This window comes from Ranitomeya imitator, chromosome 2 (assembly GCF_032444005.1).
Source record: "Ranitomeya imitator isolate aRanImi1 chromosome 2, aRanImi1.pri, whole genome shotgun sequence".
NCBI classification, from domain to species: Eukaryota; Metazoa; Chordata; class Amphibia; order Anura; family Dendrobatidae; genus Ranitomeya; species Ranitomeya imitator.
In genome coordinates this window covers 176,535,500-176,559,160 of record NC_091283.1, presented here as the reverse complement: position 1 = coordinate 176,559,160, position 23,661 = coordinate 176,535,500, and the positions used below count along the sequence as shown (strand labels likewise).

Below are 23,661 nucleotides of genomic sequence, written 5' to 3'. Positions count from 1 at the left end.
TCGGGTCCAGATAGGTAGATCTGCGTGTCATCAGCGTAGAGGTGATATTGTAAACTGTGGGATTCTATGAACTGTCTCAGGCCGAAAGTGTAGATGAAGAAGAGTAGGGGCCCTAGAACTGAGCCTTGGGGAACACCAATAGTCAGCGGGCGAGATGAGGAGGTGGTGTGGGAGAGGGAGTCTATATCCCAATAGGCCCCATTGATTAAAGCTATCGGGAAAACAGGCCTACGTTACCCATAGCAACCAATCCCAGAGCAGCTTTCATGTCTGAACCAGCTTGGTAAAATTGAAAATGGCACTGTGATTGGCTGCTGTGACTTCAAACGGAAAACAAACAGAAATCTGTCAGCACTTTTCAGATTTCACCCTTTTCCAGCCTTCTAATATCGCAGAGACCAATTTAAACACATCTATTTCGCTATCATAACATATGGGGAGATTTTACTCCGCTTTATGCTAATTTTATGCTATGTTGGGGGTTAGTGATCAGGTGTCCTGGGTTTTTAGGTGTTGATGGGATGCCATGGTAGCCGAGGACCTGTTGTTGGCCCCTATCGCCGCCATCTTGGTACTCCCATGAAGCCCTGCCACAGGTAATTCACTATATACTGCTTTATTGTGGTTTATATAGCATAAACTATACTCACAGAGAAAGTGGGCAAATTTGAACTTATTTGTCTTCCATAGGCAGAATATGCAAATCATACACCAGTATTTCAACTGACTAACTCGGATCCTCAAGACTCCGATTGAACTACCCAACTAGGACTGGACGTATTGCATTTCGTTTTCGGGTCCCCCCCTCCCCTTTCCCCCGTTCCCCACTATGTTATATGTCTGTTTGTTTGTATGCTAACCGGGTATATTCCCTTTCTTTTTTCTACATATTGTAACACATGATTATACAACAGTTTTTCTTCTGTGCCCTATATGCAAATTTCAATAAAAATTTATTGTTTAAAAAAAAAAGTGAAAATTGTCATTACAGGGTTGAAAACTGAATGCAATATATATATATATATATATATATATATATATATATATATATATATATATATATATATCAGTATTTATAAGCCAAAACCAGGAGTGGGTGACTAATACAGAAGTGGTGCATATGTTTCTATTATACTTTTCCTCTAATTGTGCCACTCTTGGTTTTGGCTACAAATACTGATGTAAAATACTGACCAAATACTGAACATGGGAACGTGGCCTTAAATATATAATAGAAAATGCTAATTAAAGGGAACCTGTCACCCCGTTTTTTCAGATTGAGCTATAAATACTGTTAAATAGGGCCTGCGCTGTGCGTTACTATAGTGTATGTAGTGTACCCTGATTCCCCACCTATGCTGAGAAATACATTACCAAAGTCGCCGTTTTCGCCTGTCAATCAGGCTGGTCAGGTCGGGTGGGCGTGTTCACAGCGCTCTTTTCTTCCCCAGCTTTCCATTGGTGGCGTAGTGGTGTGCGCATGTCCAAGTTCCGAATTCCCTGCGCCCACGTGAAGACAGCGCGCGATCTGCGCTGTCATCCCTTTCATCGGTGGGGGCGGCCATCTTCCTGGGGCCGCGCGTGCGCAGATGGAGTGCTCTGCTGCACGGGGCTTCAGGAAAATGGCCGCGGGATGCCGCGCGTGCGCACAAGAGATCGCGGCGGCCATTTTCCCAAAGCCGAGTTTGCATCTCTGCGCACATCACTACGCCACCAACGGAAAGCTGGGGAAGAAAAGAGCGCTGTGAACACGCCCACCCGACCTGACCAGCCTGATTGACAGGCGAAAACGGCGACTTTGGTAATGTATTTCTCAGCATAGGTGGGGAATCAGGGTACACTACATACACTATAGTAACGCACAGCGCAGGCCCTATTTAACAGTATTTATAGCTCAATCTGAAAAAACGGGGTGACAGGTTCCCTTTAATCTCCTAAAGCTGTTATAATAAGCTGTGATTAATCCTGCAGTTCTCTTTCTGTCCACTGTGTGTCGTTAGTGCTCTCATCCAGATTAGTCATTTTTAGACTGTCCACTAGATGCCGCTGTTGCTCTCTGTTGTGCTTTTGACCGTTACTGATTGAATTCTCGCTAGATGGCGCAGTCCTCCAGTTGCAGTACTCTGTGTTCTCCACTGGGCGGAGTTGATTTCCCCGGGAAGGTTGAAGTTACCGGAGTGCGAGGCGGTGAGGGTCCGGTGTCCGGAGGGAGAAGGCCGGGGGGTCGCAGTTGCAGGTGAGTGGAGTCTGCAGGACAGGGTGATGGCAGAGACTGCAGGGCAGGCATGTTACTGACTGCTCCCTCTATATGGTATGTGTGCACTCCAACCGCCTGTACGGAGAGCTGTTTGGTCACATGACTGAGCTGCTGGGGTGTACGGATAATCTGGAGCCACATATGTGTACAGAAACGTATGTCCATGTGTGCAGGCAGGACACTAATGTGTGTATATAACCTGTCAGCCTGCTGATCACGTGCATGTATATGGGACTTGTATATGTGTGTTTGTATATGAGAGACAAGTCGTGTGTGTGTGTGTGTATCTTGATCTTTATTTTTTATATAGCGCTAACATATTCCGCAGCGTTTTACAGGTTTTACACATTATCGTATCTATATATGTGTCTCTATCTATATATATATATATATATATATATATATATATATATATATAGTCTATGGGTCACTTCCGTCTTTCTGTCCTTCTGTCACGGATATTCATTGGTCGTGGCCTCTGTCTGTAAAGGAAATTAACCAGTCAGCGACGGCACAGTCCGGAAGAAAATGGCCGCTCCTTCCTCCCCGCAGTCACTGCCCGGCGCCCGCATACTCCCCTCCAGTCACCGCTCACATAGGGTTAATGCCGGCCGCTATTAACCCTGTGTGACCAAGTTTTTACTATTGATTCTGCCAATGCAGCGTCAATAGTAAAAACATCTAATGTTAAAAATAATTAAAAATAAAAAATCATCATATACTCACCTTCCGCCGCATCCGGTGACCGTTCCATGCAAGCGGCAGGTTCCGGTGGCAATGATGGTATGCGACAAGGACCTGCCATAACGTCACAGTCATGTGACCGGAAGCTGCCGCGTGGTGACAGAACTACAAGGGGCCCTCGGATCGGAAGGTGAGTATGTTTATTTTTTAACCTGTGACGTACGTGGCTGAGCAATATACTACGTGGTTCTGTGCTGTATACTACGTAACTGGGCAATATACTACGTGGCTATATACTACGCCATTTTCTTCCCGACTGTGCCCGTCGCTGATTGGTCACGGCAGCCATGACAGGCAGCTGGCGAGAACAAACAGCGAATGAATAACCGTGACAGAAGGACAGACAGACGGAAGTGACCGTTAGACAAAAATATATCTATAATATAACGCTGGGAGCGTCACTCTGTCCGAAGCCTCTATAGACTGCGCAAGCGTCGGCGCAGTCTGGGCCTCACAGAGCGACGCTCCCGGGAGATCGCGGTATGCGTAAGCACTGAACGCATACCGCGATCTCCACCGGAGAGTCAGGGACCGCCAGGAGGGAGGGTAAGTATACTCACCTTTCCCGGTTCCAGCGCTGCTTGCGGCTCCGTCTCCCGGCTCCTCTGCTCCCGGCTCCGGAGGGCGCGGACTGCGCAGGCGCCGATTCCTGCTGCCGGAATCGGCGCCTGCGCAGTCCGCGCTTTCCGGCGCCATTTTCTTGAAGACACACTCCGGCTCCACTGCAGGTGTGTCTTCAAGAAAATGGCGCCGGAAAGCGCAGACTGCGCAGGTGCCGATTCCTGCTGCCGGAATCGGCGCCTGCGCAGTCCCCGCTTTCCGGCGCCATTTTCTTGAAGACATACCTGCAGTGGAGCCGGACGATAGGTGAGTATGTGTTTTTTTGTTTTTTTTTATATGGCAGCAGCATTCGGGGGCATACACACTGGAGCGGGGGGCATATAATACAATGGTGGCGCAGGATGGGAGCAGCACATGACAGAACGGGCGCAGGATGGCAGCAGCACATGACAGAACGGGCGCAGGATGGCCGCAGCACATGACAGAACGGGCGCAGGATGGCCGCAGCACATGACAGAACGGGCGCAGGATGGCCGCAGCACATGACAGAACGGGCGCAGGATGGCCGCAGCACATGACAGAACGGGCGCAGGATGGCCGCAGCACATGACAGAACGGGCGCAGGATGGCAGCAGCACATGACAGAACGGGCGCAGGATGGCAGCAGCACATGACAGAACGGGCGCAGGATGGCAGCAGCACATGTCAGAACGGGCGCAGGATGGCAGCAGCACATGTCAGAACGGGCGCAGGATGGCCGCAGCACATGACAGAACGGGCGCAGGATGGCCGCAGCACATGACAGAACGGGCGCAGGATGGCAGCAGCACATGACAGAACGGGCGCAGGATGGCAGCAGCACATGACAGAACGGGCGCAGGATGGCAGCAGCACATGACAGAACGGGCGCAGGATGGCAGCAGCACATGACAGAACGGGCGCAGGATGGCAGCAGCACATGACAGAACGGGCGCAGGATGGCAGCAGCACATGACAGAACGGGCGCAGGATGGCAGCAGCACATGACAGAACGGGCGCAGGATGTCAGCAGCACATGACAGAACGGGCGCAGGATGGCAGCAGCACATGACAGAACGGGCGCAGGATGGCAGCAGCACATGACAGAACGGGCGCAGGATGGCAGCAGCACATGACAGAACGGGCGCAGGATGGCAGCAGCACATGACAGAACGGGCGCAGGATGGCAGCAGCACATGACAGAACGGGCGCAGGATGGCAGCAGCACATGACAGAACGGGCGCAGGATGGCCGCAGCACATGACAGAACGGGCGCAGGATGGCCGCAGCACATGACAGAACGGGCGCAGGATGGCAGCAGCACATGACAGAACGGGCGCAGGATGGCAGCAGCAAATGACAGAACGGGGACGCAGGATGGGAGCAGCAAATGACAGAACGGGCGCAGGATGGGAGCAGCAAATGACAGGATGGGAGCAGCAAATGACAGAACGGAGGCGCAGGATGGGAGCAGCACATGACAGGATGGGGGCGCAGGATGGAGCAGCACATACCAGGATGGAGACCATATACCAATATAAATGCTCGCCACCCGGGCGTAGAACGGGTTCAATAGCTAGTATATATGTGTAATATATATATATATATATATGCAACACATGATAGGATGGAGACCATATACCAATATAAATGCTTGCCACCCAAGCACAGAATGGGTCCCATAGCTAGAGAATATATATATATATATATATATATATATATATATATATATATATATATATTCTCTAGCTATAGGACCCATTCCATGCTTGGGTGGCAAGCATTTATATTGGTATATGGTCTCCATCCTATCATGTGTTGCTCCCATCCTGCGATCCCATCCTGTCATGTGCTGCTCCCATCCTGCGCCCCATCCTGTCATGTGCTGCCCCCATTCTGTCATGTGCTGCTCCCATCCTGCGCCACCATCCTGTCATGTGCTGCTCCCATCCTGCGCCCCCATCCTGTCATGTGCTGCCCCCATCCTGTCATGTGCTGCACCCATCCTGCGCCCCAATCCTGTCATGTGGTGCTCCCATCCTGCGCCCCCATTCTGTCATGTGCTGTTCCCATCCTGCGCCCCCATCTTGACATGTGTTGCTCCCATCCTGTCATGTGCTGCTCCCATCCATATGCCCCGTATGCTGCTCCATAAAGGTTGATGGGCCCCCATAAGATGCTCCATAGCATAATATGCCCCGTATGCTGCTGCGATTTAAAAAAAAAAAAAAGAGATGCTCACCTCTCGTCGCTGGGCGTCGGGGGCCTGAGCAGGCTGGGACACCGGCGCGCTAGGGGGGTGAGGTGCCGGAGTGGCCGCTGGCTCAGGCGCCCGACACTTGCGATATTCACCTGTCCCCATTCCACCGCCGCGCGCCGCTCTTTCTTTTGCGTCCTCTGGCTGTAACTGTTCAGGCAGGGGGCATGCACTAACCACGTCATCGCGCCCTCTGACCTGAACGTCACAGCCAGAGGACAGAGAGAAGACAGAGCCCGGCGGTGGAACTGGGACAGGTGAATATCGCATACTCACTCTCCTAGCAAGTCCCTGCTTCTCCGACGGAGATCGCGGTATGCGTTCAGTGCTTACGCATACTGCGATCTTTTGGGCCACAATTCTCATCCCCGGATTCGTCACTCTGTGAGGTCCAGACTGTGCAGGCGCTTGCACAGTCTATAAAGGCTTCGGACAGAGTGATGCTCCCAGCATTATATTATAGATATATAATCTATATCTGTCATGTGCGCATACTTGTCTGTGTTGTGTGTGTATATAACCTGTGCGCACACTTGTTATATACACACTGTGACAAAGTCTCTGGCAAAGTAATGGAGAGGAGATACGTTTCACTGAGGCTATTGGCTTCAGTGATTTGAAACCCAGAAGCTTGCTCAAGCACACTATTTGTTGTGATGGGATAATCGGCCATTTTAACCTCTTCACGACATGCGCCATACTAGTACTGCTCTGCGAGAGGTGCATTCACTAAAGGAGCAGTACTAATACAGGCCTCACGCTGAGCCCTGCAGCGATCGCATGTGGGCGTCAGCTGTATGTGACAGCTTACACCCCGCAGCAACGCCCACTACAAATGCTAGCACCGATCGTGGGCATTTAAACCCTTTGATGCCACTGTCAGTAGTGACAGCAGCATAGAGAGGCATCGCTCAGGGAGGGGGCTCCCTGCGCACTTCCATCAGGACAGTGCAATGCGATCGCGTCGTCCTAATGGTCTTCATGGAGACCTCTGACACCAAGATGGCCGCGGGGTGCTTCCGGGTCCCGCAGGGAGGTGGCTTGAGAGCGCCTGCTAAGAGCAGACACTGACATGCCTCCTTACCTGCCTGTCAGATTGCTGATCTGATGCTCTGCTGTGCAAAGTGTCAGATCACCGATCTGATGTAAAATAGTATGCGTCCGTAATGACCCGCTCTATAAAACTATCCCACTAGTTAACACCTTCAGTGAACACTGTAAAAAAAAAAAAAAAAAAAAAAGCAAAAAACAATTCTTTATCATCATACTGCCAAACAAAAATTGCAATAAAATGCGATGAAAAAGACGGATGTAAATAAACATGGTACTGCTGAAAACTAGTCCCACAAAAAACGAGATGCCATACAGCTCCATGAGCAGAAAAAGAAGTTATAGCTCTCACAATAAAGCGATGCAAAAATATTTTTTTCTATAAAATAATTTATATTGTGCAAAAGCGCCAAAACGTAAAAAATATATAAATGTGGTATCACTGTAATCGTACTGACCCGAAGAATAAAGCTGCCTTACCAATTTTACCACACGTGGAACAGTATTAAAAAAAAAACAAACAATTCCTGAATTGCTGATTTTTGTTAATTCTGTCTCCCAAAAATCGGAATAGAAAGCGATAAAAAATGTTGTGTGCCCAAAAATGATACCAATAAAAACGTCAACTCGTCCCGCAAAAAACAAACTATAACATGACCCCTTGAGAAAGGCATCTGCCGAAACGCGCGTCGGGGGGGACGGGGGTGATATGTCCTTCCATCCCAGGCTATCATTCTATACGGTATGTATATGTTTATTTCAGCGGTTCTTGTACTTTACACTTGTTGGGACTTGGTGCCCCTGATTACAGACGTAGGAACTGTTTGATGTTCATTCATGTATACTCCGTATTGTTATACATACTATGCGGGGTTATTTATATATGATATGGGTGTTGTGATATAGGGCTGCCTTCCCCCGTCTCATGTTTCGTGCTGTGGATGTGCACGGTAATCGTTTTTTCCCTGTTTAGCACCTTATTTCTATCTTTATAATGCTTTTATTCAATAAAGTTTATATTTTGTATATTGGACTTTCTGACTGTGGTTTCTCTAGTGTGTCTTTCATATATTATGCAGTTGTGTCCTATATGGTTCTCATTTAGTCCCATTATACCATATATATCAGTACTTTGATGGTGATTATGTGGGGGACTGTGTTGTATCCCACTAGACTAGTTTTGCTGAATTATGAAAAATATGAAAAAATTATAGCTCTCAAACTATGGTGATGCAAAAACTAGTTTTCACAGTAAAAAGCGTCTTTTAGGCCTCTTTCACACGTCAGTGTCTCCTTTACGTGTACTGACAGTTTTCTCACGCACCGGAGACACTGACACACGTAGACCCATTCAAATGAATGGGTCTATGCACATGTCTCCGTGTTTTCACGGACTGTGTGCTAAACACAGAGACATGTCCGCTTTTCTCCGGCAGCACGTACGGAGAACAGTGTGCACTCTCCTCCGTGTGCACGTACCGCCCGCAGGAGAGACAGCGCTACAGTAAGCGCTGTCCCCACTGCGTGTGGTGCTGAAGCCGGCATTCATTCCTTCTCCCCAGCGTACGCTGGAGAGAAGGAATGAAAAATCAAGGTGTTTTTTTTGTGTGTTAAAAATAAAGTTTGTGGGTCACCTCCCGCCTTCAAAAAGTCAAATGGCACTCCTTCCCTTCCAAGCCCTGCCATGCACCAAAACAGTAGTATTCCCCCACATATGGGGTATCGGCGTACTCAGGAGAAATTGCAAAACAAAATGTATGGTCCATTTTCTACTGTTACCCTTGCAAAAGTAAAAATAATTAGGTCTAAAGGAAAATTTTTGTGAAAGAAAAGTATTTTTTCTTCCACTTTACAAAAATTCCTGTGAAGCACCTGAAGGGTTAATAAACTTTTTGAATGTGGTTTTGAGTACCTTGAGTGGTGCAGTTTTTAGAATGGTGTCATTTTGGAGTATTTTCTGTCATATAGACCCCTCAAAGTCACTTCAAGTGTGAGGTGGTCCCTAAAAAAAATGGTTTTGTTGTAAAAATGAGAAATCGCTTTGTTTCCAAATTGTGGTGATGTAAAGTAGACATGTGGGAAATGTTATTTATTAATTATTTTGTGTGATATGACTCTGATTTAAAGCCATAAAAATTAAAAGTTTGAAAATTGCAATATTTTCAAAATTTTTCACTAAATTTCGTTTTTTTAAAAAGATAAATGCAAGTCATATTGAAGAAATGTTACCACTATCATGAAGTACAATATGTCACGAGAAGACATTCTCAGAATCACCGGGATCCATTGAAGCGTTCCAGAGTTATTACCTCATAACGTGACAGTGGTCAGTTGTAAAAAATGGCCTGGTCAGGAAAGTGAAAACAGGCTTCGGGGCGAAAGGGTTAAGGGCTGGGTTTTTGTGGACAACCATAGAGTGGGTGGGAGGTTGTCCACCTTATTTCCACTCCAGGGGTGGGATATAAATAGTTGGCCTCCTGAGGTGTACAGTGTGTCTGGAGAGGCTAACTTCAGAGAAGTGTTTATGCTAACCTGAACCGTGTGTTTTGCTAAACCTGAGCGGGCGGATCCCCGCTACCACAAGGACTGTGCTTTGTGCTACCACTTTTTGTTTTCTTGTTTTTGCCCAGAGGGCAGCATTTATTTTTACTTCACCATGGTTTATGGTAAGCTACTAGCAGCACCACCAGCAGCAGATTGACTTGCTCGCAAAGGTGGTTCGTCAAAGGCTGGCAGCCCCTCCCCCAAGTCCAGATGACGACACATATGTCTGGAAGGCGGTAAAACGAACAATGCAAAAAAATGACCCCGGGCGATGATGTGGAAGCTTTTTTGAAAGGGTGGCAGAGCGGGAAAAGCTGATGCTGGAGCAGTGGGTGGAGCTGCTGGCCCCCTATTTAACTGGTGAGCCCCAGAAGGCTTATTGTGACCTGGGTTTACAAGATGCCCAGGAATATGCCAAACGAAAAACTGAGATACTGGCAAGCTCAGGGGTGACTATATGTCTGTCCGATCTCAGAGTCCACCACTGGACATATTGCGGTGATAAACCCCCTTGCTCCCAAATGTTCAATTTGCTACATCTGGTACAGAAGTGGTTGCAGCCGGAGTCCTTCACCCCAGCCCAGATGGAGAAAGGGGTTGTAATGGACAGGTTTATCCACTCCCTTCCAAGGCCACTGCTGACCTGGATTGCCAGGGTGACCCCCGAAATGCAGATGACCTGGTTGGCCTAGTAGAAAGGTGCCAGGTGGTGTTATATCCCCCATACTGGAGTACCCAGAAGGAGCCCGAATATCAAGAGGGCTAGTAGAGCCACCACTGGGGGAGTTGCTGAGGAGTTGCAAAAAGCCACAGGTAAAGACTTGCTCTGCTGGAGATGTCACGGCCCTGGACGCATAGCTGCCCGGAGTCCTATGTCCTCAGAACAGATGGACTGCAGCCTAGGTAGGCAATGTTCATACTATCAGCCCGTTGAGGGGCCGCAGGCATGATCGGTGACCATAAATGGAGTCCTGGTGTCAGGACCCTTGGACTATAGTAAAGGCCACACTCTGCCGTCATTTGGTTTCAAAAAACAAGAAAAAGAAGCGCACATAGAGTAATACCTTCAGGTGTCATTTGGTTTCAAGGAAACACGTGGGCGTCTGCTGTATCCAAGGGGACACCAAGGACTACCATGTCGCAAGAGTGACGATAAAAACAAACCATGGCACTGAGTCCCATGAGGTTCGTGTAATGAAAGACTTGCAGTGATAATGAGACGGGACTTTAGCCTGTTCTGGGAATTATGGAAAAAGGTTACGGTGCCCACTAACTCAGACAGGAGCCTACCCACACATGAAGAATCCCCATTGCAGTTGGAGGCGGACGAGTTCTCCCTGTGTGTCCTTGCTGGCGACAAGAACCAGACCATGACCCATGAGGATGACTTTCCTGAGTTGGGGGTTTCTGGGGGGGGGGGGGATTTTGGGACTGCCTAAATGCAAGATCTTACGTTGAAAGGGGCTTTTGATAATGTGACTGTGATGAATGGGGTTGCTCACAAGCCAGGGGCCGACACCAAGATTCCATATTTTACTTTAAATGAGGAGCTGCTTTTTTGGGTCACAAGACCAAGAGGGGAAGTGATAAAGCAGTTGTTGCTGCTGGGTCCCTATAGGCGTAGAGTATTTGATCTGGCCCATTCTCCTCATGTCTACTCCCAGATGCCCACCCAAGACAAAACTCAGGAGCGGATCCTTCAGAGTTTCTACTGGCTTGGGTGTCACCGAGACATTGTTAATTTCTGCCTAATCTGCCCTACCTGTCAGCTAACTGCTCAAGTGTCCCACTTCCGCAGTCCCCTAATGCCGTTGCCTATAATAGAAGTCCCATTTGATTAGATGTCCATGTATCTTGTCGCGCCCTTAGTTAAGTCTGCTAGGGGTCACCAATACATCCTGATGGTAATGGACTATGTAACACGGTTCCCAGAGGCGGTACCACTGAGAAACTCCTCCGCCAGGAGTGTAGCGCAAGAGCTAGTCCATATTTTCTCCTTGACGAGTCTACCAAAGATCCTGATGGACCAAGGGACTCCTTTTTATGTCTAAAGTGATGAGGGCATTGTGTAGGGCTCTCCAGATTACCTAACTCCGGACATCTGTATACCATCCGCAGACGGCCGGCCTAGTGAAGAGGTTCTAAAATACCTTGAAATCTATGCTGAAGATGGTCGTGGAGAAAGATGGCTGAGACTGGGATTGCGTGCTACCATATCTACTCTTTTCCTTTAGAGAAGTCCCACAGGCCTCAACGCGGTTCTCACCGTACGATCTGCTGTACGGGTGGCACCCTCAGGGACTTCTGGTCATTGCAAAGGAGACCTGGGAAGAAGAGGTAACACCCCACAGAAGTGTCATCGAACATGTGGCCCAGATGCAGGACAGGACCGCGAGGCTGATGCCGATTGAGGGAGAACCTCCTTTAAGAACCAAAGGCTCAGGCAAAGGTCTACAACCGGTCGGCAAGACTGAGACCGTTTAGCCCTGGAGACTGGGTGTTGGTGTTCCTGGCCAAGTTACAAGAGCCATACGAGGTGGTTGAAAAGTTGAGTGACGTCAACTACAAGGTCCATCAAACAGGGAGAAGAAATCCCTACGACGTGTACCATATTAAGCTGCTCAAACCATTGTGAGACGGGAAACGGTGGAAGCGACGTGCCTAGGGGCCAATCCTGAAGCCAGAGTCAAGGATGTTGCAGTGGCAAAGACACTGTCACCATCCCAGAAGCAACAGTGCCGAGAGCTGCTTCAGCAGAACTGGGACCAGTTTTTTGAGTTATCAGGTTGTATGCAGGTTGTGGAGCATGTGAGGGTGAACCAAATGCTATATCGGATTCCCGAAGCCCACCGCAAGGTGATCTCCAAGAAGTTGAGGAGAATGTGGAGTCTGGGCATCATCGATGAGTCAAAGAGCAGCTGGTCCAGTCTCATTGTCCTTGTGCCGATGCTGGATGAAGAGTGGCGTTTTTGTAATGACTACATGAAGCTGAGTGAGGTGTCTAAGTTTGACGCATATCCGATGTTCTGGGCTGATGAGCTCATTGAGAGACTAAGGTCATCCAGGTATATCACCGCCCTGGACCTAACAATAGGGTACTGGTAAATTCTCCTGTGCCCAAGGAGAAGGCTGCATTCTCTCTACACCTGACAGGTGCTTTCAGTACACCAGGATGCCGTTCGGTCTGCATTGAGCCCCAGTTACCTTCTAGAGAGCCATGGACCAGATCCCAGTCTCTCACAAAAAGTATGCTGCAGCTTATCTGGACGACATTGTGATCTTCAGCCTGAATTGGGGAAGTCATCTGCAGAAGGTCCAGGCTGTACTGGACGTGCTGAGGAAGTCGGGGTTTGCCATAAATCCAAAGAAGTGTGCAATGGGGAAAGAGGTAAAATACTTGGGCTATATAGTCAGAAGTTGTGAAATCTGGCCTCAAGTAAGTAAGGTACAGGCAATCCAGAATTGATCGCAACCGATTTCCAAGAAACAAGTTCGGGCGTTTCTGGGAATTGTTGGATACTATTGGCCAGTTATCTAGAATTTTGCCATGATCGCCTTCCCCCTGGCCAATCTTCTTAGGAGCACTTAAGGCACCGTCACACTTAGCGACGCTGCAGCGATACCGACAACGATCCGGATCGCTGCAGCGTCGCTGTTTGGTCGCTGGAGAGCTGTCACACAGACTGCTCTCCAGCGACCAACGATGCCGGTAACCAGGGTAAACATCGGGTAACTAAGCGCAGGGCCGCGCTTAGTAACCCGATGTTTACCCTGGTTACCATCCTAAAAGTAAAAAAAAAACAAACAGTACATACTTACCTACCGCTGTCTGTCCTCCAGCGCTGTGCTCTGCACTCCTCCTGTACTGTCTGTGTGAGCACAGCGGCCGGAAAGCAGAGCGGTGACGTCACCGCTCTGCTTTCCGGCTGACCGACGCTCACAGCCAATACAGGAGGAGTGCAGAGCACAGCGCCGGGGACAGACAGCGGTAGGTAAGTATGTACTGTTTGTTTTTTTTTTACTTTTAGGATGGTAACCAGGGTAAACATCGGGTTACTAAGCGCGGCCCTGCGCTTAGTTACCCGATGTTTACCCTGGTTACCAGTGAAGACATCGCTGAATCGGTGTCACACACGCCGATTCAGCGATGTCTGCGGGGAGTCCAGCGACGAAATAAAGTTCTGGACTTTCTTCCCCGACCAGCGACAGCACAGCAGGGGCCTGATCGCTGCTGCCTGTCACACTGGACGATATCGCTAGCGAGGACGCTGCAACGTCACGGATCGCTAGCGATATCGTCTAGTGTGACGGTACCTTAAGACCTCGATGGGAGGAACATTCCATCCTATACTTAAGCAGAAAACTCTGTGAGAGAAATTACGCCATCATGGAAAAAGAGTGATTGAAATGGGCATTTGACATGCTGAGGTACTACCTGTTAGGCCAGAAGTTCAGATTAGTGTCAGACCATGTGCTCCTGAGATGGATGAGGGAAAGGATCTGGCAGAATTCCTGGGTGACTAGGTGGTTCCTTGTGTTCCAGGATTTTAGCTTCCACGTGGAGCAGAAACCAGGGTAACTACATAGTAAAGCAGATGCCCTATCCAGACTTTCCTGCTAAGTGAGTAAAGGTGCCCAAACCCCCAGCTTTGGACAAAGTCACTGGCAAAGTCCTGGAGGGGAGATACGTTTCACTGAGGCTATAGGCTTCAGTGATTTGAAATGCAGAAGTTTGCTCCAGCACACTATGTGTTGGGGGGAAGGGGGGTTAATCGGCCATTTTAAGGGCTGGGTTTTTGTGGACAACCATAGAGGGGGTGGGAGGTTGTCCACCTTATCTCCAACCCAGGGTGGGTTCTGGGGTTTAAATAGTCGGCCTCATGAAGCATTCAGTGTTCAGTGTGTCTGGAGAGGCTAACTCCAGAGAAGTTTGTGCCAACATGAACCATATGTTTTGCTAACCCTGAGGTTATGTGCACACGTTCAGGAATGTCGGCAAAAACGCATTAAAATGAGGGGATGCTTAATGTAAGCGTTTTTAGTGTGTTTTTTTTTAGCGGAAAACAGCCGAAAAAATGCAAAAAAAAAAAAATCTGAAAAATCCTGAACGTGTGCACCTTGCCTGAGAGGGACTGTGCTTTGTGCTACCACTTTGTCTTTATTTTTATTTTTTCATGTTTTTGCCTGGAGGGCAGCGTTTATTTATTTTCACCATGGTTTATGTCACATCTATAATATACCAGTGGAGATCTTAAAGAGACAGTGTTCCTGTGTCTACCTCCGTGTACATCTGAGTGAGCTGATCTACCACAACACAAATAAGCGTTATGCACACACCACAAACCTGTGTGCATGCTTGTCTGTGTGTGTATGTATATAATTTGCACACACTGGTCTGTGGTGTGTGTGTGTGTGTGTATACAACCTGTGGTGTGTGTGTATATATAATGTGTGTGTGTGTGTATATATAACCTATGCGCACACTCACTTGGGGGGGTGGGGAGGTGTATGTACAGTGGGGCAAAAAAGTATTTAGTCAGTCAGCAATAGTGCAAGTTCCACCACTTAAAAAGATGAGAGGCGTCTGTAATTTACATCATAGGTAGACCTCAACTATGGGAGACAAACTGAGAAAAAAAAATCCAGAAAATCACATTGTCTGTTTTTTTAACATTTTATTTGCATACTATGGTGGAAAATAAGTATTTGGTCAGAAACAAAATTTCATCTTAATACTTTGTAATATATCCTTTGCTGGCAATGACAGAGGTCAAACGTTTTCTGTAAGTCTTCACAAGGTTGCCACACACTGTTGTTGGTATGTTGGCCCATTCCTCCATGCAGATCTCCTCTAGAGCAGTGATGTTTTTGGCTTTTCGCTTGGCAACACGGACTTTCAACTCCCTCCAAAGGTTTTCTATAGGGTTGAGATCTGGAGACTGGCTAGGCCACTCCAGGACCTTGAAATGCTTCTTACGAAGCCTCTCCTTCGTTGCCCTGGCGGTGTGCTTTGGATCATTGTCATGTTGAAAGACCCAGCCATGTTTCATCTTCAATGCCCTTGCTGATGGAAGGAGGTTTGCACTCAAAATCTCACGATACATGGCCCCATTCATTCTTTCATTCTTTCATGTACCCGGATCAGTCGTCCTGGCCCCTTTGCAGAGAAACAGCCCCAAAGCATGATGTTTCCACCACCATGCTTTACAGTAGGTATTGTGTTTGATGGATGCAACTCAGTATTCTTTTTCCACGACAAGTTGTGTTTCTACCAAACAGTTCCAGTTTGGTTTCATCAGACCATAGGACATTCTCCCAAAACTCCTCTGGATCATCCAAATGCTCTCCAGCAAACTTCAGACGGGCCCAGACATGTACTGGCTTAAGCAGTGGGACACGTCTGGCTCTGCAGGATCTGAGTCCATGGTGGCGTAGTGTGTTACTTATGGTAGGCCTTGTTACATTGGTCCCAGCTCTCTGCAGTTCATTCACTAGGTCCCCCCGCATGGTTCTGGGATTTTTGCTCACCGTTCTTGTGATCATTCTGACCCCACGGGGTGGGATTTTGCGTGGAGCCCCAGATCAAGGGAGATTATCAGTGGTCTTGTATGTCTTCCATTTTCTAATTATTGCTCCCACTGTTAATTCCTTCACTCCAATCTGGTTGGCTATTGCAGATTCAGTCTTCCCAGCCTGGTGCAGGGCTACAATTTTGTTTCTGGTGTCCTTTGACAGCTCTTTGGTCTTCACCATAGTGGAGTTTGGAGTCAGACTGTTTGAGGGTGTGCACAGGTGTCTTTTTATACTGATAACAAGTTTAAACAGGTGCCATTACTACAGGTAATGAGTGGAGGAAAGAGGAGACTCTTAAAGAAGAAGTTACAGGTCTGTGAGAGCCAGAAATCTTGATTGTTTGTTTCTGACCAAATACTTATTTTCCACCATAATATGCAAATAAAATGTTAAAAAAACAGACAGTGATTTTCTGGATTTTTTTTCTCAGTTTGTCTCCCATAGTTGAGGTCTACCTATGATGTAAATTACAGACGCCTCTCATCTTTTTAAGTGGTGGAACTTGCACTATTGCTGACTGACTAAATACTTTTTTGCCCCACTGTATGTGTGTGTATATATATATATATATATATATATATATATATATATATATATATATATATATATATATATATATATATATATATATATATATATATAGCTATTGAACCCATTCTACGCCCGGGTGGCGAGCATTTATATTGGTATATGGTCTCCATCCTTGTATGTGCTGCTCCATCCTGCGTCCCCATCCTGCGTCCCCATCCTGTCATGTGCTGCACCCATCCTGCGTCCCCATCCTGCGTCCCCATCCTGTCATGTGCTGCACCCATCCTGCGTCCCCATCCTGGTATGTGCTGCATCCCCATCCTGCGTCCCCATCCTGTGATGCGCTGCTCCCATCCTGCGTCCCCATCCTGTGATGCGCTGCTCCCATCCTGCGTCCCCATCCTGTGATGCGCTGCTCCCATCCTGCGTCCCCCATCCTGCGTCCCCCATCCTGCGTCCCCCATCCTGCGTCCCCATCCTGTCATGTGCTGCACCCATCCTGCATCCCCATCCTGGTATGTGCTGCGTCCCCATCCTGGTATGTGCTGCGTCCCCATCCTGCGTCCCCATCCTGGTATGTGCTGCACCCATCCGGGGGCCTGAGCAGGCGGGGACACCGGGCGCTGTGGGGGTCAGGTGCCAGTATCGCCGCCAGCTCAGGCCCCCCAGCACTTACTATATTCACCTGTCCTGCGTTCCATTGCTGAGCGCCGCCATCTTCCCGGTCTCCTGGCTGTGACTGTTCAGTCAGAGGGCGGCGCCGGCGTGCATTAAGCGCGTCATCGCGCCCTCTGAACTGAAGGTTACAGGCCGAAGACCGGGAAGATGGCGGCGCTCAGCGATGGAACGCAGGACAGGTGAATATGGCCGATACTCACCCTCCTGGCGGTCCCTGCTTCTCTGTTGGAGATCGCGGTGTGCGTTCAGTGTGAACGCACACCGCGATCTCCCGGGAGCGTCACTCTGTGAGGCCCAGACTGCGCCGGCGCTTGTGCCTGCGCAGTCTATAAAGGCTTCGGACAGAGTGACGCTCCCAGCGTTATATTATAGATATGTGTGTGTGTATATAATGTGCGCACTCTTGTCTTTGGTGTGTGTGTGTGTATTTATGTATATAATATATGTGTGTATATAATGTGCACACTCTTGTCTTTAGTGTGTGTGTATGTATATATGTGTGTATATAATGTGCGCTCTTTTCTGCGTTGTAAATGACTTATGCGCACACTTCTCTGTATATAACGTGTGCGCACACTTGTCTGCGTGTATAACGTGTGCGCACACTTGTCTGCGTGTATAACGTGTGCGCACACTTGTCTGCGTGTATAACGTGTGCGCACACTTGTCTGCGTTGTGAGTGTTTGTGTATATAATGTTTTGTGCTTTCTTCTGGTTTCTCCATTTCTTGCTCTTCTCGCTGGTGCTCCCGTGTGTCATGTGCGCAGGGATATTTGAGATTATTAACCCCTTAGTGACCGAGCCAAATTTTTGAAATCTGACCAGTGTCACTTTATGTGGTAATAACTCTGCAACGCTTCAACAAATCTCAGTGATTTTGAGATTGTTTTTTCGTAACACATTATACTTTATGATAATGGTAAATTTTGTTCAACATTTTTTGTGTTTATTTATAAAAAATATCAAAAATTTTAGAAAAATGTTAAAAAATTAGCAATTTTCTAAATTTGAATGATTATCCCTTTAATCCAGATAGTCATACAACAGCAAACCATTAATAAATAACATTTCCCACATGTCTGGTTTACATCAGCACCATTTGTAAAATGTTATTTTATTTTGTTAGCATTTTAGGAGGTTTAAAAATGTAGCAACAATTTTTCATTTTTTCAAAGAAATTTACAAAATTTATTTTTTTAGGGACTTATCCATGTTTGAAGTGACTTTAGGGGTCCCATATATTGGGAAACCCACAAACGTGATACCATTTTAAAAACAGCACCCCTAAACATATTGAAAACTGCTGTCAGGTAGTTTATTAACCCTTCAGGTGCTTTACAGGAATTAATGCAAAGTGGTATGACAGAAATGAAAATGTGTATTTTTAGCACCTAAATGTCGGTAACTTCTAAACAGATTACTACAGCCGTCAGACTCTAAGGCCACTATTTGGTCATGAATTGCCATGGCAAACATCAGGACAACAAAATCATGATCTGAGGGCACCAATTGTGACAAAGAAGAAGCCCCCACACACTGTTAACCATTTATAATGATGTAGTCACTATTGACAGCAGCATCTAAGGGGTTAAACAGATTTAGATGGTGCAAATACTGATCGTGGCTGGTACAGCAAGTTGTCAGCTATAGTGTACAACCGACAGATGCTGGATTGTCATCTGTATGGGGAGGCTATTCTCTTATATCTCAGGTCAGTTAAAAGACGTATTGGTGGTCATTAAGGGGTTAAGGGCACTGGTGGTTGGCCCGCAGCCCGCCACTTCCCCTTCCCTCCATAGGCAGTTGTGGCCAAGATTTACCGCCCCAGATTGTTTACTGTAGAAGTTTGCAACCTCAGGGCATGCTGGGAGTTGTAGTCTCACTCTAACCGCAGAGCAGTGTGACTGGAGGGGGTTAATTCTGCGTCGCTCCTGTTCAGTCCGGCAGGTGGCACAGGGATGAGGTGACCCTGAATCCAGCAGCTCCTCAGCTTCCTGTGCCCATAGAGGGGTCGGTATTTCGGCACACTGTCCCTTTGTCCCTGGTGAGGTTGGAGTCTCTCCTGGATGATCTGACTCAGCCGCATTCACTGACAGGAAGCGGTTCCAGGAAATGACGACTAGTCTGTAAACTTTTCCAAACTTTTTTTTGTGTATAATTTTTTTCCCCTACACACAGGCAGGAGTAGGACTCTCATCATGCTGTGGAGTCAGGTGTATGTCTTCATTTCCTGTCGCCCCGGGGCGGTACAGGTGTATTTGGGTTGTCTGCCCTGGCCATTAACCCCTTCATTGTCACCTGCAGGTGAGCCACAGGATGGAGATCAGGAATGGAGGATCGCTGATCTTGGATCCGGGGTTCCAGCAGCAACTGGAGGACTCCCGGGAACAACTGAAACGGGAGATCCAGAGGGAGCTGAAGATAAAGGAAGGGGCTGAGAACTTACGCAAAGTGTCCACGGATAAGAAGCACCAAGGCCACGTGGAGAGCCAGCTGAAGACCTCCAACCGCCGCTTACAGGAGCTGCACCGCCAACTGCAGGAGCTCAATGGCCGCATCGTCATCATGGAGAAGGACAGCAAACAAGGCAGGAGGGAAAACAAATGGGTTGGGTTAGTCTATTTCCAGAGAAACAGCGCCACTTTTTGTGCAGGATCTGTTTGGTATTGCAGTTGAGTGAACAGAGCTGGGTTGCAATACCACAAAGGGCCTGTGAACAGGAGTGGCGCTGTTCTCCAAGTAGTTGGAGATTTATCCTTCCACAATGGAGCAGATTTTCCATTCTGGGTTACGGGAAAGTGTTGACTGCACAATGAGGCGTAATGTAGGATTTCTATTCTGTTTTCAGATGGAATGATTTCTCCCGATCACTGTATATTCGATCAAAGCCTCGACCCAAGGCAGCGGCGGGTGGAAGCGCTGAGGAGGCAGCTGCACATTGAGAACAAGGTGAAGCAGGGAGCGGAGAACATCATTCAGATGTTTTCTACTGGAGCCTCCAAGGTGAGAACCGGCCCCAAGGCCCCCCCATAGTTAGCAGCATCTGGTCAGTCAGGTACATAACCAGAATCACAGGAAATGCAAATATACAGTGTATGTAATGCAGTATTTATGTATATGGAGTGTATACATTACTGTTCCAGAGATGTATCTTGCATTATACTCCAGAGCTGCACTCACTATTCTGCTGGTGCAGTACTGTGTACATACAGTGGGGCAAAAAAGTATTTAGTCAGTCAGCAATAGTGCAAGTTCCACCACTTAAAAAGATGAGAGGCGTCTGTAATTTACATCATAGGTAGACCTCAACCATGGGAGACAAACTGAGAAAAAAAAATCCAGAAAATCACATTGTCTGTTTTTTTAACATTTTATTTGCATATTATGGTGGAAAATAAGTATTTGGTCAGAAACAAACAATCAAGATTTCTGGCTCTCACAGACCTGTAACTTCTTCTTTAAGAGTCTCCTCTTTCCTCCACTCGCGTTTGCGCGCGTTTTAGCGTGCGTCGCGCGTTGCGTCGCCGACGCACGGCGGCGCAATGCTAATGTGAACGTAGCCTTAGAGGATTATTTTTATTATTGACCAACAACTATGTTCTCAATCAACCCAAAAGACTCATAAATATCAAAGCTTAATATTTTTGGAAGTTGGAGTTTTTTTTTTTGTTTTTTGTTTTTTTTTAGATTTGGCTATCTTAGGCTGGGTTCACATTGCGTTAACAGCAGCCTGTTCAACACATACGTTAACGGGCTGTTGTAACGCAAGTGCCGGTATGGCAGCGCACTAGCGCAGATAGAGCATCTGCTAGCTCTATCTGCGCTAGCAGTGACGGACCCGGAAACGCTGCAGCCCGCGTCTCGGGGTCCGTCACTCAATGACGGCACATCGCTGGCGCACGCCCATTGTGGGCGTGTGCTAGCGATGCGTCCGATATTGGATTCAAAAGCGGCGTTAATGGACTACGTTACACCGCATTATGTAATACAGGATGAAACTCAGGATCAGTACAGGGTCAGTAATGTAATGTATGTACACAGTGACTGCACCAGCAGAATAGTGAGTGCAGCTCTGGGGTATAATTGAGTGACTGGACATGAGATGGTATATGAGGGAGTGAAGCACAGGAATAAGTATCTTCTTCCACTTTCTGGCTGTGCCCACCCTACAGAGCACATGGAGGTCCGGTTTGATCCTCCGGTGGATGTGGTGGTACAGGGGGCCCCTCTCGGGTGTATGTTGTATGCGGTAACTTCAGGAATGCTCAGCGCCCTTGGATTCCACAATTCCTCTTAAGGTACCGTTACACTAAACGACTTACCAACGATCACGACCAGCAATACGACCTGGCTGTGATCGTTGGTAAGTCGTTGTGTGGTCGCTGGAGAGCTGTCACACAGACAGCTCTCCATCGACCAACGATGCCGAAGTCCCCGGGTAACCAGGGTAAACATCGGGTTACTAAGCGCAGTGCCGCGCTTAGTAACCTGTTTTTTACCCTAGTTACCATTGTAAAAGTTAAAAAAAACCAAACACTACATACTCACATTCCGGTGTCTGTCACGTCCCCCGGCGTCCACAGGGTTAAAACTGCTTTCGGCAGGAGCGCTGCTAATGCACGCGCTGCTGCCGAGAGCTTCCCTGCACTGTGTCAGCGCCGGCCGTAAAGCAGCGGTGACGTCACCGCTGTGCTCTGCTTTACGGCCGGCGCTGACATAGTGCAGGGAAAGCTCTCGGCAGCATCGCGTGCATTAGCAGCGCTCCTGCCGAAAGCAGTTTTAACCCTGTGGACGCCGGGGGACGTGACAGACACCGGAATGTGAGTATGTAGTGTGTGTGTTTTTTTTTTTTTTAACTTTTACAATGGTAACCAGGGTAAATATCAGGTTACTAAGCGTGGCCCTGCGCTTAGTAACCCGATATTTACCCTGGTTACCAGTGAACACATCGCTGGATCGGCGTCACACACGCTGATTCAGCAATGACAGCGGGTGATCAGCGACCAAAAAAAGGTCCTGATCATTCCCAGCGACCAACGATCTCCCAGCAGGGGCCTGATCGTTGGTCGCTGTCACACAAAAAGCGTGACGTTGCAACGATATCGTTAACAAAATCGTTGTGTGAAGGTACCTTTAGTTGAGCTGCAGTTTGGCATGGCACAGATGGGGGGCCGCTGGGCGATCTCCCCGGGGCGCGCTGGGCCTGTCCATCATCTGCTCCTTATCAGTGACGTGTTGCGCTGCTGATGAGAATATAATGTGCGGTCATCACCTAAAACCTAACAGCAGCAGAACTGAGGGCTAAAGCTATGTCGGGGCAATCTCTTAAAGGGACAGTCCACCTTCATTTGAAGCATAAAGATTTTTTCCATGTCTGTAATATTAATAGAAATTTCTTAGGATTATTCCTCAATATGAGAATGGTGGTGGTCTGACTCTCATGACCCCATCTTACCAGCTGGTAAAAGGGACTGTGGCCTATTTATCTGTGCTGCGCTATACGTTTTCTGATGGTTGTGCCCGATACCGCAGCTCAGTCTGATTCACTTAAATGTGCCTGAGCTGCAGTACCAAACACGGCCGCTGCAAAATGTGTGGATATCCTGACACACAGCACCAAATCCTCTACTTGCCTTACTACAGCCATAGAGATCAATGATAATTCTGATGTCCTGCAGCCACCACTAGATGGCGCTGCATATGTGGCTCTAAACAGCTGTATAAAAGTGCAGTGAGCTCCCCCTAGTGGTGGCTGCAGGTAACCAGAATGTTATGACGGTATAGCTGGGGGCAGCTCGGTGGTGGGCCTCACCGCGGTGCCGTGATGGGTACACCGCTGAATATGTCATCTATTCCAGGACCGGAAACTCCTGGGCACGGCTCAGCAGATGCTTCAGGACAGCCGGATAAAAACAGAATTGCTGCGCATGCAGATTGTGAAGCTGACGCAGGGTCCGGGGACGGCATCGGAGCTTCAGGACGCGGACACCCTCCCTCCGCTAGAGCTACGACTGGAGGAGCTGAGGCGGCACCTACGGGTGGAAGCTGCAGTCGCAGAGGGAGCAAAGAACGTGGTAAAATTACTGGGAGGACGCAAAGTGCAGGATCGCAAGGCTTTGGCGGAGGCGAGTCATGGCGGTGATTAGTAGGGGAAGGGGTAGTGCTGGTCCCTGTATTATCAATATGAAAGGGGTCGTACACCATGAGAAAAACGTACAGAAACTGCGCCACACCTGTCCACTGGCTGCGTCTGGTACTGCAGCTCTGGTCCTCAAATGTGAACACGATTGAGCTGCAATACCATACACCACCTGCAAACAGAGGTGGCGCTGTACTTGTAATCAAGCAGCCTTTAGAACCGAAACGTGCAGATTTGCTGAGGATTTTGATGTAGGAACTTCTAAAACTGGCCTGTTCATCTAAGAAAAAAAAAACCATCCAGTTGGTA

At 48.1% G+C, this 23,661-nt stretch overlaps 2 protein-coding genes across 4 annotated transcripts in view; one reads left to right on the top strand and one right to left on the bottom strand.

The window, feature by feature from the left end:
* Positions 1-23,661, bottom strand: part of DYNC2I2 (dynein 2 intermediate chain 2) — a 457,867-nt gene that overhangs the window by 88,004 nt on the left and 346,202 nt on the right. The window lies entirely within an intron of this gene.
* The window catches only part of PKN3 (protein kinase N3), a 40,974-nt gene continuing 19,438 nt past the window's right edge, over positions 2,126-23,661 (top strand). The window contains exons 1-5 of one of the 3 annotated variants that reach the window (XM_069748046.1): positions 19,238-19,257; positions 19,392-19,428; positions 19,518-19,800; positions 20,062-20,216; positions 23,072-23,338. In XM_069748046.1, coding sequence (XP_069604147.1) covers positions 19,530-19,800; positions 20,062-20,216; positions 23,072-23,338 — 693 coding nt within the window. In that variant the 5' untranslated portion in view covers positions 19,238-19,257; positions 19,392-19,428; positions 19,518-19,529. Of the gene's footprint in view, positions 2,237-19,237; positions 19,258-19,391; positions 19,429-19,517; positions 19,801-20,061; positions 20,217-23,071; positions 23,339-23,661 lie in introns of those variants that run through there. The other 2 variants (XM_069748047.1, XM_069748045.1) reach the window with 2 other exon arrangements.